The sequence below is a fragment of the Saccostrea echinata genome, unplaced genomic scaffold, assembly GCF_033153115.1.
Source record: "Saccostrea echinata isolate AGI-Se365-2 ecotype Australia unplaced genomic scaffold, CSIRO_AGI_Sech_v1 ptg000029l, whole genome shotgun sequence".
NCBI classification, from domain to species: domain Eukaryota; kingdom Metazoa; phylum Mollusca; class Bivalvia; order Ostreida; family Ostreidae; genus Saccostrea; species Saccostrea echinata.
This window is the reverse complement of record NW_026889778.1, coordinates 15,154,541-15,174,169: the sequence shown is the minus strand read 5'-3', so window position 1 is coordinate 15,174,169 and position 19,629 is coordinate 15,154,541. Positions and strand designations below refer to the sequence as shown.

The following is a 19,629-nucleotide window of genomic DNA, read 5'->3' as shown; positions in this document are numbered from 1 at the left end:
GTTGTATGCGCGCACATAATTTGCAGTACAAACGGAACGTACATATTACACCATGCTTGCCTCAAAGCCGGGGAAAAACATATTGTATATTTTCAGGATAAAATCAATCCTCAACACTAAAAACGGGTGAAAATTAATCACATGTATTTTTTCTGCTATTTTTTTTTTTCATTTATTTTTAATTTTATTTCTTTTGTATTTCAATCTCGTGGAATCGCTATGTATATGCAGACTAACAAGTAATTGATTTATTATAGTGAAATGTATTAAAATAAATTATACAAACTTTCGGATTATTGGAGCTATCTGGCTCTGTAAACAGATAATAAATACACTATTACGTAATACAAGTATCAAGTACACTTTTTTCTACGTAACAAAATCTTTCTGTTTATAAGCTGAATTCAACTATAAAGCGCGCTAGCGCTTCATGAAAAAAATATGAATATGTGCATGTCTTTGCGATTTACACACCAATAATTTACACTAAACTTAAAAACATTCCTTGTATTTACATTCTACATGTTTAAAAGCACCAAAAATATACTCAATGTTTGAATTATTCGCTGCCCTATATGGTTATATTTTTATTAACGTGTCTGTAGCCTCATTGTGACGTCACTTTAGTCCGAGTTTTTTCCGTGCATATTTCTACGCGTGTGTATACACGAAAATCGCATTCAAATCAATTTCACAGTTGGCTTAGTAAAAAAAACAAAGCAAATGTAAATATATCAATATATCAATCATTTTGACTTCGTGGGAAGAATATTAATTTCGCAGTACAAGTGTAGATAAGTTGCTGGTCTTTTTCACACGTTTCCACAATAAGTGATATGATGAATAAAATTACAGTGCGCATTTATGTCATCTTTAAGATGCAAACGTGATTACATTCAACGTATGACGTTTAGTCATAGATAACGTCATAAACTCAAAATATTGGTGATAGAAAAGAACTTTGAATTATTTAGCAAAAGAACTAACGAGAAGACATATTGATTTTTTTTTTTATTTCAGTAGTTTTAACTTTACCTTATCTTGGCATTTTGAAATTCCTGACTAGTTCGTCTACGCCTTTAAAAAGTTATCATACCTTTTTTTTTTTTTAAAGAAACCCTCTCCGTAACATTTCGTTTAAAACGTTGTTTTTCTATATATTTCAATAGTAAAGCGTAAAAATAGTGCCAAAAACAATACTGCATTTATAGTTATATAGCATTTAAACCACGTAGGGAAATTTGATGAAAATTACAGATACTAGAAACTCATTGCGGACAATGAGAGGTCTTCCGTCCGATTCTGAAAAAAAAAAAAAAAAAAAAAAAAATCAAGCTGAAAAAGTTATAAAAGAAATTCAGACACTATGGAGACTTAACACTGGTCGTCAGCGTGAAAATCCAACGTGCTAACCATTAACCATTCACTTTTTTACATCACTTCCTGTCACGACCTGAAGTACATGTAACGGCGATACTAGATTTTCTCACGATTCAAATAAACTGATGACTAACTACATGTATCAGTCCTGGAGGTTTTAGACTTCAGTCGTTTACTGTTGCCGAGCAATATTGTGAGAACAAATTCTAATTTTGAGGACAGGTAAACACGCGAATGGAAGTGAATTTTATAAAAATATCTGACATTTCTCTAGACATTTGCAGTACCTACAACATACATAAAATCATTTCAAGTACTTTATCGATAAGCAATATTTATGGGAAATTAAAATATAAAAATAATGTAGTTTATCTCCTAAAACCAGAAGTTGACGTTTTTGTTTCCGGTGGAATCTAACATATTTCAAAACAGCAAAAAACATGCAATAAAGTGATTGAAGGTTTAATTTGAAAAAGAAATGTTATTTTTTTTATTTCTTAGATCACTTCCGGTAACAAGCGGAAGTGACGACTGACGCGTTGAACCCAAATGGTTTTGCCTACTCCTCAAGGTCTATTACTCATAAAAGTTTGGTGTTTTAATCTTCTACCTGTTTTTGAGATCTGGCTCAGTCAACTTCTCATTTTGGAGATAAAAAACACGCGACCGGAAGCTCATTTTTGAAAGATATTTAAGGTTACTCAAGACATTTGCACTATAAATAACATATTTGAAATTCATTTCAAATACTTTATCTATAAAGAATATTTATGGGAAAGTAAAATACTCAAATTAAGTAGTTTTCTCTTATAACCGGAAGTTGTCGTTTTTGTTTCCGGTGGGACCAACATCTTTCGAATCTGCGAAAAAAAGATGCAATAAAGTGATGCAAATTTTAATTAAAAAAAAGGAAAGTTGAAATTTTCGATTTCTTTGATCACTTCCTGTGACGACCGGAATTGACGGCTGACGCTTTGAACCCAAATGGTTTTGGCTACATCTTAAGGTCTGTTACTCATATAAGTCTGGTGTCTTAATCTCTTACCGTTTCCGAGATCTTGCTCAGAAAACTTCTCATTTTGAGGACAGAAAAACACGCGACCGGAAGTAAAGTTTTACAAAGATATTTGACATTACTCTAGAAATTTTCAGTCTGAATAAAATGTTTAAAATTCATTTCAAATACTTTATCTCCAAACGATATTAATGGGAAAGAAAAATACTCAAATTATGTAGTATTTCTCTTATAACCGGAAGTCGACGTTCTTGTTTCCGGTAGGACCAACATATTTCAAACCTACCAAAGAGATGCATAAAATGTGATGTAAGTATTGATTTAAAAAAGGAAAGTTGAAATTTAACGATTTCTTTGATCACTTCCGTAAGCGACCGGAAATACTGACTACGCACGAAAAGGCAATTTTGCAAAACTAAAAGTCGTGTCCTATCATCTCTAACAAGTCTCCAGTTCATATCTTTAGCCATTCCTTGGATCCTTCGAGGACAAAATTTCATTTTAAAATCAGGAAATTGTCCATAACATGGCACTGGAACCGAATTTTCCAAAAACCGGAATTTTATATAAAATTCATATAGAGACCTTTTATCCCTGAAAATTTCAAAGAAATTCATTGAATAGTTTTCGAGAAATCGCGTGCACAAAATTTTGTCTAAAAAAAAAAAGAATAATAACTAGATGCGTTTCTTGTTGCTAGGGCAACAAGTGGTCTTCCGACCGAACTTTTCTCGAGAACGCTATGCTATCTCACTTTATTTAATACTTTATTGAAGGTATTTTTCGTTTGCGTTTATGTAACACAGTCTTTCAACATAGATCATAATTATTAAAGGATTTCTGTAGAATCTCTGTTAACAAAGCTTTAAAAAATAAGCAAAAACTATCATACATGTCTTCACAGAGAAAAATATTATTTATAACTGAAAAAAGAGAGAAACAATCTCCCGCCCCAGCAGGATTCGAACCCACAACATACGAGAAAGTTTGGATCGGTCATATCTTTGCAATAAATGCATCAATCAAAATGATGAAACCATATATAGAATTCTTGGAAGACTTTCTATTAACCCTGTAAATATCAAAGAAAAATATTGAAAAACAAAAAAGTTGCAAATTTAACATTTTTGAATTCACTTCCGTTCGCGACCGGAAGTCCAAACGACGAAAAATAAAGGTCGATCACCATATTTCCATTTGATGCTCTATCACGCCATTGAGTTTCAATTTCATATCTTTAGCCGTTCTCGAGAAAATAAGCGGACAAAATTCCATTTAAAAAAAAACAAATTTCCCCAAAAATCGCGAACGGAAGTGATTTTTCAAAAAATGAAAAAAACTTCTGGAGATATTCTCACGATGCATCTTCCCTGAAAAAATCTTTGAAATCCGTCCACTCACAGCTGAGATATCGGCCGTACTATGAAAAAAGAATAATAATAATAATAATAGAATACAGACGGAAAACAATAAGGTCTTCCGAAGGAAGTCGGAAGACCTTAATAATAAGAAACAATAGAATCACTATAAGGTCTTCCGTGGAGACGGAAGACCTTAAATATGCTTCAAATTCTAAGGAACATTATATCAAATTTTCAGGATATGTTTTCTTGTAAGAATTTTATGCAGTAAACCCGCGACCTACCTTAATTATCTGACCCAATACATAAGCAATAACACACCTAGTATTTGCAAAATGATGTAAAAAATACAAAGAATCTTAACTTTCAGGGAAAAAAATACAAAAAGAAATAATAAGTAGGAAAAATGAAAAATTGAAATTTTGTTGATGACTTCCGCAACTTTTCGAGAAAATATGAGAAAATGCACAAGTTCCTGAAATCACAGTTAGCATTAAAGAGGTCATATGAGAAAGGCGAATTTTATGATCCCACTGCATGAAATTTCAACGATTCAGAAAGCATTTTTAGCCCTTTAGTTTTGTTTTAATACATCACTTTTCTATTTTAGCAAAATACAGGACCAGATTTATATTGAAACCATACCCTGTTCTTTTAACATTGATATTTATTAATTAGAATGTAATTTTGTCCACTTAGAGCAATATTTGTTTAAATATATTGTACTTTATAGCAATCCGTTTCTGTCAACTAAACCCTGAGTTAACGTCATCCTTAAGTTAACATCAAAATAAAAGCACTCTCTTTTTTTCCATAATGGTGTTATTAATAATTTTTCTCACAGAGTTTCAATACTTTGAACGATGAGGTCACAACTGAATCAAAACAAAAAGTTACGAGAATTTGAAGAGGGTGTGGTTTGTATCCAGATAACTTGGTAAAGAAACAAATACCATGTATATTATATGTGATTTACTAGAGATAGGCGGATATATCAGGTCTGCAAATTTTCTTATAATTTTTTCAACACTGAAGTCAAGCAGTCATGCTCTTATGCATGTCAGGATTTTCTCTGACATTCTTGACATCACAGAATGCAATATAAGTAATAAACAACAATTTTTTCAGGGAACATGACGTTACGAATAGCTAGCACGCATCATGGAAAATATGTCACAATTGCTTTTCCTGACGCTATATGTACTTAATAACGTTGTTTATTTCTCAATTGTGTGACGGCACTGGTTTGTTAGACCCGCAGTGTAGGGGAAACAGGGGAAAAGGTCAATCGTTTTAACCATTCGTAAATATTGTTATAAATTTTAAAACTTGGAAATACTTTCATCTAAGATGGAAAGATATAACAATTTGTACAAAAATTACACAACCACTGGTGATTTTTATAATGTTTGAGAATCTTAGCAATAGGGCTTATGACATGGTCAATTGTGTCATGTGACTTAAACTTGTGTCCTGAATCCCCTTAATTAAATTTTACTCCAGAAAATACCGCATTTAGGACTAAGAAGTTTTTGCTGAGCTTCGAAATATACAGGAGCGAAACCTCCTTTTCAGTTTTTCTTTTATTCCATTTGTCCTTGTCTTAAATTTTTTAAAATAAATATTTCAAAATAGCATATACCAGTTCTCTTCTTCTCTGATATGTATTTAGATCTTGATCGTTGAAAGTCTCAAATATTGCCTATTTCAAAGATCTAAAAAATACTGCAGTAAAAGTCGTTTTCCATAGAAACACCTTCTCGCGATTCTTTCCGGACAAAATTCAGTGGTATATCAAATGAACATTTTTATCTACTATTTTTAAATATAATATTCAATTGATTATGATGTTAAATAAGTAAATATCTATTTTAAAATATTCAACTTCAAGTTTTGTATTCATATATTGTAATCGATTGCCATTTCTATCGTCCTTTGACGGGACGTTACATTACACAAAATGACATTACTATTGACTTTTTTTTTTTATCAAAACACTACCATGCAAAATCTTCTCTAGAAAAAAGTATAATAGATATCAAAAAACAAAAAAACAAAAAATAAAATAAAATAATTAATGAAAATTAAGTTCATGTTTTGAGATGAGGCAATTTTTGATTTCGAGGACTTAAATCAGGCTCTAATTTTGTATAATTTTGTAGTGGAATTTGAATTGTCATTAGTATATGAGGTTGAATTGACAAACATATCAGTTTGCCTTTTTTTCCCAACATTTTTATTTACGTGTTACAATAATCATAGAAAAATGCAAACTTTCCTATGATGACCTTTTTCTTAGTTTTAATATTTAATTACTGCTCCAATGAAGGTGACTCATCAATATATTATACATTATGAAATACATGCGGTAGATAGCTTTTGAGATATCAATTTCAAGATTCTGTGTATTAAAGTTTATCTATATCGTTAATCTAAACAAAATTAATTCTTTTACATTTTTTCAAAATTATATATTCTATGAGTTGGATTTTTGATATTTAATCAACAATGTTTCAGAATGTTGGTGCTTAATAACCTACACCCTATACGTCATGGATGCGCAGAAATTCAATGCACAGTGTAAGGTACGACAGTGTTATCAGTGTCAAGGAGATATTGAATTCTATTGTAACACGTGTAATCATGGTTTATGTCTATTTTGTAAAGAGAGACATGTTAGTAATTTAGATACAATAACTCATGATGTTGTAATTTATCGTGAGAAATATGAAAACATCACAAAACAAGAAAACTGTGTGAGACATTCAGGCAGTGTTCTTGAAAACTTCTGTCGCAAGTGTAAACTTCCTGCGTGTTTCAAATGTACAGAACACAGAAATCACCGAAAACTGGACATTAGAACAGCATACAAAACAAACCGTCAAAAAGAAATCATTCAAGCCATCAGAAATGAATCTTTCTTTCACAGCTGTTTTTTGGCGGCAATCAAAACCAATATAAAAACTTGTAACAAGGACATTTCCAACTTTCAATCAATGATATCAAGAAAAGGCCAGAAACTTAAAGAGGAACTCTCTAAAAGCGGTAGAGTTAATATGGTGCATAAATTAAAACAACAGAGGAGAAATATGACCAGACACCTTATCATCATAGAACAATTTGAACACAGGTTAGAACAGTCGGCATTTAGAGCGGTCACATTTCTTTTACTTCGAAACAAAAAGCACGTCCCGACGATAAAAAATGCTCCTAAACTTACATACTACGCCCCTCTGCTCACCATGAATGAGAAAGTCAATAAAGAGGATTTGACTAACGTTCTAAATGACTTTAATGTCATAAAAAAGAAACAGATACAAGAAGGGAAACTGTCGCCTACACCAATGCTATGCTCATTTGTAAAAGTGAAAGGTGTTGATTTCGTAATACACATTTCCTCTGTGTCATCAAACCGGATCTGGGTCAGCGATTATAACAATCTAGTTTTGACTAACACAGCAGGTGAAAAACTAAATCATCTAAGAGGTATATGTGCGGGATTTGGAGTACACACAGTGAACATTAACGGTGATCTTATTTACATAGACGAGTATCATAATATTAGAAAACTATCTGAAGATAACAGGAAAATATCTACATTGATAAAAGAAACAAAACCATGGATGCCACTCTGTGTCTACTGCTCCCCCTCCAATGGAGATCTACTGGTCGGGATGCAAAATAGTGATACAAAAAAAGGCAAGGTAACAAGGTATAACGACACGGGAGAACTCATACAGACAATACAACAAAAGATTAGAGGAAAGGAATTGTATAATGAACCTCGATACATCACAGAGAACCAAAATGGAGATATCATTGTGTCTGACTGGTATAATGATGTAGTGGTGACGGAGTGCGGGGGAAGATATCGCTTCTCCTACTCAGGGTATCAACAAGGACTATTCCCTTTTGCAATCTGTACTGACCCGTTGTCAAACATCCTGGTGTGTGATCTTAATAGCAACAAAGTACAGATGATTGACAAGGATGGCAATTTCCTGTCACAGATACTGACAAATCATCAACTACAAGACAAGCCAAGGGCCCTGAGTTATGACAGCAAAAATACCTTTCTTTGGGTTGGATTTCTTAAAAAGAGAGTGTCCGTATACAGATACATAGAGAGGCGTGATTGTCTGACAGGTAATTAAGTCTTTTCACCTATTTGTGGAAATACCTTTTGAAGTTGTTCTGTTTATGAGGTCTTTCCACCTTTCTGTGGAAAGACCTATTGGAATTGTTTTGTTTATTTTGATTATTATCATTAGGTCTTTCCACCTTTCTGTGAAAAGACCTCTTGAAATTATTATTATTATTAATATTATTATTATCATTATTATTTGTTTCCACCTTTCTGTGGAAAGACCTAATGATATTCTTCTGTTTCGTATTGTTATTAAGTCCTTCCACCTTTCTGTGGAAAGACCTATTGATATTCTTCTGTTTATTATTATATCTTTCAACCATTCTGTGGAAAGACCTCTTGAAAAGCTTCTGTTTATTATTATTATTATTATTATTAAATCTTTCCACCTTTCTGTGGAAAAACCTATTGATTTTCCTCTGTTCATTATTAGGTTTTTCCACCTTTCTGTGGAAAGACCTATTGATTTTTTTCTGTTTATTAGGGCTTTCCACCTTTCTGTGGAAAGTCCTATTGATTTTCTTCTGTTTATTATTATTATTCTTATTATTATTTTTCTTCCGCTGATTTTTTGTTTCGCAACTTATCGAAGAGACGCGTCTTTCATATTAGTCGACTACTTAAATGATTTTCAGATTTGACCCAACGATTTCGATCGATGACATTTAATGAAGTTATTGCCCCTTTCGCAAGAAAAGCTTGTTATCGCTACTCCTCAGAAACCACAAACCGTAGATATACAGAACCTTCACCAATGCTTTTCACTAATTGAGAGAGGGGTTTTCAATCTATCATTGCCAAAGGATTCATCGAAGGATTCATGTTTTAAATGACCTTGACCTTTGACCTTGACTTAAATTTCAAGGTCAAAGTTTTTAAAGTAGTCGAAGACACTGTTGAAGGTTTCGCATCTCTACGATCAACGGTTTCGGAGGAGTAGCGATAACAAGGTTTTTCGCACAAGGGGCAAGAACATTTTAATGCGTCAGGCTTAGGGGTTAAAAAGTGAAATCTGAAAATAGTTTTAAAAGGACATTTGATGTATTTAACGTTATGTAATATATTTTGTAAGACAAGAGAGATTTTAAAAGAGCTAAATTTCTCATATTTAGAATGACCTTGACCTTTGACCTTGAACAAATTTTGAAGGTCAGATGATGAAGAATCCAATGCAGTTAGTTTCGTGTCTCTACAATTAATCGGTTTCATTATTTTCATTATACGTAAAAGAACAAAAACTCTCAGGGGGCAATAACTCATCATAGTGCTCCAACTATCATTTCACAATGACAGATTGAAAAGTATTCTCAAGCAGTCGAAGACATCGGTGAAAGTTTTGTAACTCTACGGTTTACGGTTTCGGAGGAGTAGCGATAACAAGCTTTTATTGCGAAAGAGTTCATAACTCTTTGAGGGGTCAAAGTTCATATACAGACCTTAAAACGTGCTACTACACCTCAGAAACGAACCGTACCGTTCCGTGCAAGAAGCGTACCGTACAATGCACAAAGCGAACCGTACCGTACACGAAACGAACCGTACCGTACACGAAGCGAACCGTACCGTGCAAGAAGCGGACCGTACCGTGCACAAAGCGAACCGCACCGTACACAAAACGAACCGTTCCGTGCAAGAAGCGTACCGTATCGTGCACAAAGCGAACCGTACCGTTCATGAATAATTTTTGATATAATTATGCAAGCCACGCCCGGATCTTGCAATGACCAATTACAGTAAGTGTTTATGTTTTATTACTTTCGACGCAGCGCTCGTTAAAGAAGGATGGAAAATAACCGTAGACATTCAAAATATTATTTTTAAGTATCATGCATCTGGACTTACATCTGTAAATATAAGGAAACTACTCAAAACAAGTTACGACTTCAAAACAACTCGACAGAGTGTGAGGCGATTCCTTATTCGCTATGCATGATCGGGTTGTGCTTGACTAAAATTTTTTATTTCATATTAAATGCAGTATCGTTATATTTTCGAGTACAATTTTTAATAAATAAAAGTGAATTACTTTATCGTTTATTTCTATAGCTTTTATCTACCCTATTCTTGTCTCTATGGACTTTCTCAGAAACCAAGACACATTGAAAAATGTATTAGTATTCCGTGCTATTTTCCGAAATCAAGCCCTTAAAATAATTTTTATTCATGTAAGTAATAGTTTTAGGGAGAAATGATTACAGATTTAGCCAAAAAAAAAAAATTATAATAATAATAAAAGAAAAAAAAAAGAAAATTAAAAAAAACTTTCGAACTAAATTGTCAATTTGAAACCGGACATGTTAAAATGTAAACGCCTCTCAATCACTAGAAAAAAAAATCTATGCTTTTGTTATTTACTCTAAAACATTTGAAAATTTCGATCAAGTATTGTCATCACACGTGCACAGGTAAAAACTTAAACTGTGTATATTGAACCCTTTTCTAATTCCGTTAATCCAGATATGCCTACATTCACACGTGTATCAATAGTTTGCTGTCTTACACAGTAAATCTACAACAATGAACCAGTTTTAATCAGCAGATAAGTTGAATTTCATGTGCAGTCAGCTTTTCTTCTAGATCTTCAATAAAAAAGTTCGGGTTTGACAAGGAAACAAAGGGGGGTGGGGGGTGGGGGTAGCACCCGACATGGGCAAATTCTTCATTTTCAAAGTTTTTGAGGACATGCATGGCTGCATATTATTTATTGTCTAGGTAATTGAAAACGGACTATTTATTTCTAACATTTTGACATATTATTTATTTCGGAAATCTTTCTTTGCAGTCAATATATATTATATACATTTATACATTGTAGATGGAATTGAAGCTGTCTTAACCGTTTTCTTGATTGTAACTTCCCTTTAAAAATCGTTTTTACACATTGATGGAAAATTTATGTAAAAGGGGAAAAAAAAAGTAATATTTTGCACTAATTGTGTGCACTTCTACTGATTACTTCTCAATGTATTTTTCCTAGTAAGCTTAACACCTAAGCAAAAATAAAATTCCTCGCAAATAAATATGAAAATAATAACTTATTTATTAATTGTTTGTTTGATCATTCGGTCAAGAGAAAATAAATTTTGTTTGTTTGTTTGTTTTAATGAAGCAACAGCGACAAGACCGTAAAAAGAATGGTAGACGAAATGAAAGCATGAGGGATTTATAAATCAAACTCATTTGTTTAAAAGTGTGATAAGTGAATATTTAAAATAATAATTGTACTCAATTAGGAAAATTAAAAGGGGAAAAACATGTACGCTTATTCTTAAAAAAGAAATACAGAAAAGCCTTTATGGCGAGGCAACCAACATATTTTTTTTTTTCATGTTATGCAGTGTTTGTTGATATGTTCGATTTATTTCAAGTTATTGAACCCTGAGGCGATGGTGTACAAAATAAGATAATAAATAGAAAACTAAAATTATTTTATTTTAAAAATTGAAAGTAGTTCAAACAAAAAGTAAATTAAAAGAAGATACAGTTAATAAGACGACTTGTTACATGTAATAACGAAAATACAGCTGTAAAAAGGAAATATTTATAACAGCTTTAACTTAAAAACAACCTATTAAAAATGCTTGTGATACCGTCCTTCCATTTATGTAAAATAAAGAGATTATATTAAAGAAATGAACGACTTTATGAAGTAGCCAATCATAAACTAAAGCGTACAGGCTCCACCCACTTAATTTATATACCGTTCACCAAAGCGTACCGTTCACAAAACGAACCGTTCCGTGCAAGAAGCGTACCGTACCGTGCACAAAGCGAACCGTACCGTTCACAAAGCGTACCGTTCCGTGCAAGAAGCTTACCGTACCGTACACAAAACGAAACGAACCGAACCGTGCAAGTGGTGTAGTACCCACGGTATCCTTGTAAAAGTGAATTTTACTGTGCTTTCTATATTGATATTTCTTCACTTAGGGCAGTTATGTTAGTTTAAGAGTTGTTGTAAAATGTGCTTTATATATATATATATATATATATATATATATATATATATATATATATATATATATATATATATATATATATATATATATATATATATATATATATATATATGAGGTGTGTGTGAGGGTGGGTGTGTGTGCGTGCGTGAAAGGTGTCAAACGGGGACAATTGTTTGTTTACACACCTTCCAACCGGGGACAACCTCCCAACCGAGGACGTCCCCGGTTGTCTTTGATTAAAAATAGCGCCAAATTTGAATTCAGGGATGTCTAATTACCCCAAAAAGCCGAAAAGATCCGTTTTTCAACATGTTGAAAAAATGTCCCCGGTTAGTTAGGATTAAAACATGTGTGTGAGTGTGAACTTTTCACAATTACCGAAGATTGTATTTGGGGGTTACACACGGGTCCCCGTTTGTATAGTGAAAAACAAGTCACGTGACTTTTCTGAAACAAACATTACATTGAGATATCATTCTTGCTTTATATCCGGTATTTTATTTTAAGAGAGAGAATTTAGATATATTATTTATCCTTACTCATGTATGAACATCAGTCAGTCCGACAAACGTTCATGTCAATGGAACACCTGGCTCACAGATGTATGATTGACTTAGCATTTATGCTTGTGACGTACACTAGTACTTTTGTTACTGAATGTTTTCAGATTATCATCGAAATATACTCATTTTGCGGTTTACAATTTGGCAATTCTGTATTCGATTGTCTTCCCTTTTTTAGCTGGATTTTTTAAAAAAATTTTTTTTAAAAGAGAAAAATTTAAAGATTTTGGTTGCAATTAAAACACATAAGAGCGCAAAATTTGCTTTGAATTGATACATAATATAATTTTGTATTAAAATATATCAAAAAGAGTAGTCTTAATTTTTACGAATAAGTCAAACACATGAACCTTTAATTTAAATACTTTAAACACTAAAGATGAATTATAGGAAATTGCTCTTTATGAAGGTTTTCTATATAAAGGAGATGGGCGAACAAGGCGTGCAGAATGCTATGGCATTAGATACTTAAAAATCATATCAAATTTGTGATTGAAATATTAAGATTAAAGTTCTCATAATTGAAATTTATGAAATTATGACAAACAAAACATTCTTGATTAAAAAAAACCCTATTCTATAACCAGTATTAAAGAAAATAAAGTCGTATTCCTGGGGTTCAAACCTTGGCAATAAAAATCCTGAGTATTAATATCTTTTTAAACTAACGTTAACACGCTTTACAACTCTGGATGATTAATGACATTTATATCATGTTTGTGATATGAACATTGGCTGAATGGACTTGAAGTATTTTTAGGAGAGATACCAACGTTTTTTTCATAAAAGTGTTTTTCAGGTTTATCGGATCCTTGCTCCATGTTTTCTTTAACCATAAAATGTATATATTTACGCAAGGCCATTGAGCAGTTAAAAAGGGGACACCTCCCAACAATTTTGACAAAGAAAAAAAAATAAACCGTCCAATCTCGAAAGAGGGTAGGGGAAGGGGTGATTATGGACATTTCCCTTACATTTTGGTACAAAATTTAAAAAAAAAGTTTGTAATTTGCTCGATCTTACAGCAACAAAAAAGAGGGGGGCAATCGGCATCTAAATGGAGATTATTCTAGAAAAAAAAAATACTCAGAAAAAGTGAGGGGACGGGCCCCCTGTCCCCCCCCCCCCCCCCGTTCTATAGGGTTGTTTCCAACACAGGAATGGGCTAATTTGAAAACGGATATTACAAGTGTACTTGTGTAGCACGCATCTTATTATTTAATTACTGTTTAACATTTGTCTACCTGTCCATCTATCTGCATGCAATAATTTCCGTTAAAAAAATTATGTTGATTCGTTTCCTATTTTTAATTTTTGTTTAGTAACACCCCGTCTTTACTGAGTAGTTTCTCTTTTCTGTACTTATTTATTACATTTTGACTGATTGGAATATCGTGTGACAGCTTACAGTCATGATCGTCTTGAAGTCTTCTGATTAATCCCTTGGCTTTTTCCATAAAAATGCATCGTGTTTCCGAATATTTGACACCCTAAGGTTCAGAAGAACTCTATTCCAAAATATATTTTTCTTCATATTTATTCATCAACATTAGGTCTTTGAGTCTTCATATCATAACAAAACATAAGAAAGTGCTCCATCTGAAAACTTCAGGACGGTTATCGTTATACTAGCCCAGTCGCACACTGCACGAATCATATACGCCTAATAGTTTAGCAAAACGCTTCATGGGTTGAACGAAGCGTACACGGATTGCACAAAGCAGTTCACACGGAATACTACTCGGTTTACATGTAGAGCTGCACTTTGTACAGGATTCTCACACGCTTTGGCTTCATTCTTAATTTTTCTGATTCTCTCGGAATTTATTGAAACTATTACAGTATAATGATTGAAGAATTAGCCGTCGCGATACTAGTATATCGGATTACGTTTTCATTAAATCTTGCTTCACCAGTACTATATAAAGAAAGAAGAACATTAAACGTCCAGCTCTGATTTTGAATTTTTAAAAAAAATTTTTTTCTTGAATGTAAAGGTTTCATCAAAAAGTACATTTTTTTTTATTACTATAGCCTAATTTCCGCACTGAAAGTTTTCATTGTCATTTGTAAATTTATCTATCGTATAGTATTGTCGACGGATTTTTCCGTTATTTTCCAATCATGACAAGGAGCACACGGCGGGTGTGACCGGTCGGCAGGGGATGCTCACTCCTCCATGGCACCTGATCCCACCTCTGATGTTTAGAGATCCGTGTTTGCTCTGCTCCTATTTTGTATTGTTTAATGGACTTTTGAGCTTGAATACTGTTCGTTATCTCTATATATTTCATAGTAGTATTTTATGCTAAAAATTGTTTTATTCTTGAAATATAAAATGAGGTATCAGTTCGAAATTTTATTGTTTATATTGCGTTTGAATTCTGCAGTCAGTTCGATTTTCGTAGACTTGTTCTTGATTGCGTGGCAAAATAATACTCAATTAAATTAATATGAGTTTTATTGTATAATTTGCAGAGTTAATTTAACACTACATATAAGTATACACTTTACCAGATCTGAACTTTATCATGCATTTTTTTTAAGGAAGGTGTTAGTGCGGAGGTGGGATGGGGGAGCTACAGTGTTTTTACCAATTTATTTGTGATCTGTTATTTGCCTGGCTAAGGACGGTAAACATATCCATATCTATGCATGAGACTAGATTGAAATTCCTAAACGTACCTCATTAGTGACAAATGCATGTTATATGATTTAACATTTAATTAAAGTTTCATATCAATTCGACAGTCTGAGATTTCTGAAGGGGAGAGATACGTAAAGAAATCTCAAAATATCAATGAATACTTTGCTTCAAGAAAAAAAAAGTTCTACATGTATGTGGTGTTGAATGAGCAGAAAGGGGGGGGGGGGGCAGTCTTATGCTGTCTGTATGTAACGGCGAATTGATCAGTGTGCGCAGAATACTTTTTTTGCCTTTGGGGTATGATTTTTTTAAAAAAAGACTTTCTTCCATCAAATAACAGTAAAATATCACTATCACCTGTTTTAATTTACTGTACATACTTATGCACATCCATTACATTGCACTTGCAGATAAAGTTTAAATATTGCAAAAACTATTAATTAAACCTGCGCGATTCATAAAGTTAGCTTATATAGAATAGTTACAATAAATCGGATTAATTAAAAGTATCTTTTATCTATAATTAAGCATTGTATGTACTCCTACAACCATTTTATCTGCTAATTTCAAATTAAAATGTCATACTTTCATAATACACAGAATAAATTGCGGTCCCGGTTTGTGGAATTCGCTATCGTTGTCGTACAATGTTTACGAAAATGGACTTGATCAGAGTCGAAAGAGAGAAAGGAGGAAGGCGTGAAGAACAGTGAAGAATAATACTCAGATTTATTTATTATTTGACTGCCGTCATGAGAAAAAGGCCCTTGAGGTCAATATTTCACAAAATATTTTTTTGTAAATTTTGATAGACCAACCCTCTCTGAATTTAAATATACAACACTTTTATAAATACATGTATCTCATTCTTTCACCATTTTATGATCATTTTAGTAAGGCGCTTCAAAACGATGTTAGGACGTAATGACGTCGCATGCGTCATATTCAGTGTCTAATTATTCAAATTATAACTTTCATAACACATATAAACTCTAGACGATGTTTTATATATATGTCTTCTCCCAAGCTCCTAACTTGTCAATATATTCTGGAGTTGCCTTAGTTTTTACATGTGTACAATTCCAGAGGCAGATCCAGTAATTTTGAAGGGGGGGGGGGGTCTAGACAGGTTCTAGAAACGTATTGTATTAATTCAAAAGTATGATACATGTACTATACAATTATACATCAGGCATTTTTTTATATTTGAAAGTCTAGCCCAGTTAAAATTTATATATATAAAGCACATGTACATTAAAACATAAAAAAAAACTACACAGATGTCCCGGAAAAAGGGGAAATCCATCCCAAATAAAACCATGTATTTTCTGTATCAACGATAAATACTAATGGGAACAAATATTCACACACGTCATGGTGTAAAAAATTGTTTCTAAAAAATAGTTTATTACGTAGTACGTAAAAATTCATATACATGTATTTAAAAAGATTTTTTTTAATTTCCAAGCGAATCTTTTTGTATACGCTGAAAAAAGTATGTTTTCAGTGTTAAAAAATTCTGCTTCTGCGCCTATCTTAGTTGGATTAGAAACAGGAAAAAGAGGCACATAATCATGTCTTAGGATTATCTTATAAAAGTTAATCTATTATATGAAAATAGATACTTTTCTTTTCACAAGTCAATTACAAAAAGCGGCGATAAATGATTCTGTCCTTTAAAAATAATATCTTTCTTTTTTCACCTTTGCTTTATTTACAATTTAATTTCAAACGCTTCCTCCTTTTGAGGCTAATAAGACATGTACACAACAAATTACATCTTATTTCCTAAAAGGGCCGCTAATGTAATTTCAAAAAGAAAACATTCGGTATATTGGTTTCTGTAATAAATGATTCCTTATAATGTCGAATATTGATTTGGCAATGTGCGATCAGATTGCCGGATATAAATTCTCAAATGTCGGACATAGAAATATAGCTGACAGTCACGTACATGTATCTTGTTTTAACTAATAAAAGCTGAAATTGTTTTTATTATTTTTTTCTTACATGTACAGTCATACATTAACAAAAATTTGTCCTTACATACCTCAGGGTTTTCAATGTTGTTAGAAGTAGTAAATGAATTTAAAAGAATTTATTATACCTCATTATAACTGTTCTATACAACACGTTACCTGATTGGTCCAATACAGTCACTTGACAGGGTCATAAAACTTCATATTTCCCTGTCGCCGTTGTGCTAAACCACATCGAAAACATCGTACATTTTTCCCCTTTGCAATACGTATCGTTCGTTAAACTAAAAATTCTGAGAGTTGCAAAATTAATAATATTAGAAAGGGTTCATCTGCCAAACAGTTACAAAATTAGCAATTATCTTCTTTCCAATAAGGGTGTTTTGAAAAAGGGGGAAAAAGATACGGAAGACAATTGACTTTTTTAAAAGTGAATTAGAAAGTGGAGCCTAAATTGAATGTTATTTACAAAGGCTTGGCTTTTTCGGTATAATACCGCAAACGATTCGTTTCATTATCATGAGGGAAATACGAACATTTATCCAGCCAATAAAATCCATTTCCTCCGGGGAAACCATCGGGGAATGATTTAATCCTCATATTTCGCAGACGATCATGCACTAAAAATATAATGCATGTTAAGACTTCATGGTTTGTAATATTTTGATCTGGCAGCTTAAATATACAGAGAAATAAATCAAGAATCAGTGCACTCTTTTGTGCGCAATTAATATGTACTTTTTTGTCAATTTTGGTCAGGGGAGGGGGGGGGCACTATACTTCTCTAATCGCCCATTCCAATTTCCTCTGGCAGATCAACGAGCTACAGATCAGCAACTTCAAAGTTGTATGTAAATTCTCGACTCTTTTTTTTTCGCTTAACAGGTGCGCTTATTTTTCTTTTCCGTAATGCAGATTTATTTATTGTCTTTGTTGAGCTTGCGATTGATGTTCATTTGGTTGATGATTTTGAAATTTTTTTTATAACATTTTAAGTGAAACCCCATCCGTGACTTCTTAGTTGTTACTAATACTTTTTCTATCAAAAGATGTCGTCATTTAACGGAAGTAAATAATTTCTTTCCAGTCTAATCTATATATTGTTTCTTTTGTTTCATACATATATTTTTAAGAATAAGTATACTATTGTCGATGTATTTATTGTTTTTCTTTAATATTGAGATATGCTCTTGGAGGTAAAGTCGGTTGGGTGGGGGTTCCACAGTAACTGTATTTTATTCCTAAACAAAATTCAAGCTCAATTTCAAGCTTTCATTGGAGCAAATTAAACAAAATAGAATCAAAAGTAATTGGTATCAGAGAAAAAACTTTCATTATCATTTCATTTAAAAAAAAAATGCTTCGTATTTTGAAATCCACCAGCACTTTCGTGCAGTTGTTTTATGCTTTCCAAGATCAAGAAATTGCACTTTTATTATTCATACTCACAATGTCCTCTATTGTACTGTGATTATTTATACACAAATGTCCCCTATTGTTTTATGATAACTTTTACTCAAATTTCCTCCATTGGTTTTAGAATAATTTATAAACACGTCCCTTCTTGAATTATGTTCAGGTACACACATATGTCCGTTATTATTCGCAATGATTTATAAAAAAAAAATTATATTGTATTGTAATGATTTATACACAAATGTCCCTTTTGTATTGTGATTTTTTATACCCACAATGTCCCCTATTGTATTGTGATTTTTTATACCCACAATGTCCCCTATTGTATTGTGATTTTTTATACACAAATGTCCCCTACTGTATTGTGATTTTTTATACACATATATATGTCCCCTATTGTATTGTGATTTTTTATACACAAATGTCCCCTATTGTATTGTGATTTTTTATACACATATATACGTCCCCTATTGTATTGTGATTTTTTATACACAAACGTCCCCTATTGTATTGTGGTTTTTTTAAACACATATATATGTCCCCTATTGTATTGTGATTTTTTATACACATATATACGTCCCCTATTGTATTGTGATTTTTTATACACAAATGTCCCCTACTGTATTGTGATTTTTTATACACATATGTCCCCTATTGTATTGTGATTTTTTTATACACATATATTTGTCCCCTATTGTATTGTGGTTTTTATACACAAATGCCCTCCCCCATTGTATTGTGATAATTCAAACACACAATTCCCCTATTGTATTTTTTTTTTATTGTTTCCTGAGATTTATACACAAATGTTTTCTGTTGTTTTGTTATAAATTACAAAGATCTCCCTCCTGAATCGGGATAATTTATCCACAAATGTCCCTATAGCTTACTTATCTGCTTTATCCATTTGTTCTCTAGTTTACTGCTATACTTACATATAATACATAATATTCCCTACTGTTTTGCGATAATTCTTAACAATAATTCCTCTACAGTAACTATATTGTACAAATGTAATGTGTGTATATGTGTATAATCCCTTATTGTATTGTAATAATTAATACACAAAATGCCCCCTGAAATGTATCCTGATAATTCAAATATACATTTCCCCGATTGTATTATGATAAACGTTCCACTCTTGGTTATATTTAGGGAACGA

At 32.4% G+C, this 19,629-nt stretch overlaps 1 protein-coding gene across 1 annotated transcript; it reads left to right on the top strand.

Annotated features, from left to right (window-relative positions):
• The first annotated feature begins 6,308 nt into the window (after window positions 1–6,308).
• Window positions 6,309–7,910, top strand: LOC133195014 (uncharacterized). The gene has a single exon (XM_061330901.1). The coding sequence runs from the start codon at window positions 6,309–6,311 to the stop codon at window positions 7,908–7,910; it is 1,602 nt and encodes a 533-aa protein (XP_061186885.1).
• The last annotated feature ends 11,719 nt before the right edge of the window (window positions 7,911–19,629 follow it).

What these genes read in the sequence shown, in the direction of transcription:
- LOC133195014 (XM_061330901.1), top strand. Translation starts at nt 6,309, where the DNA reads ATGGATGCGCAGAAATTCAATGCACAGTGTAAGGTACGACAGTGTTAT.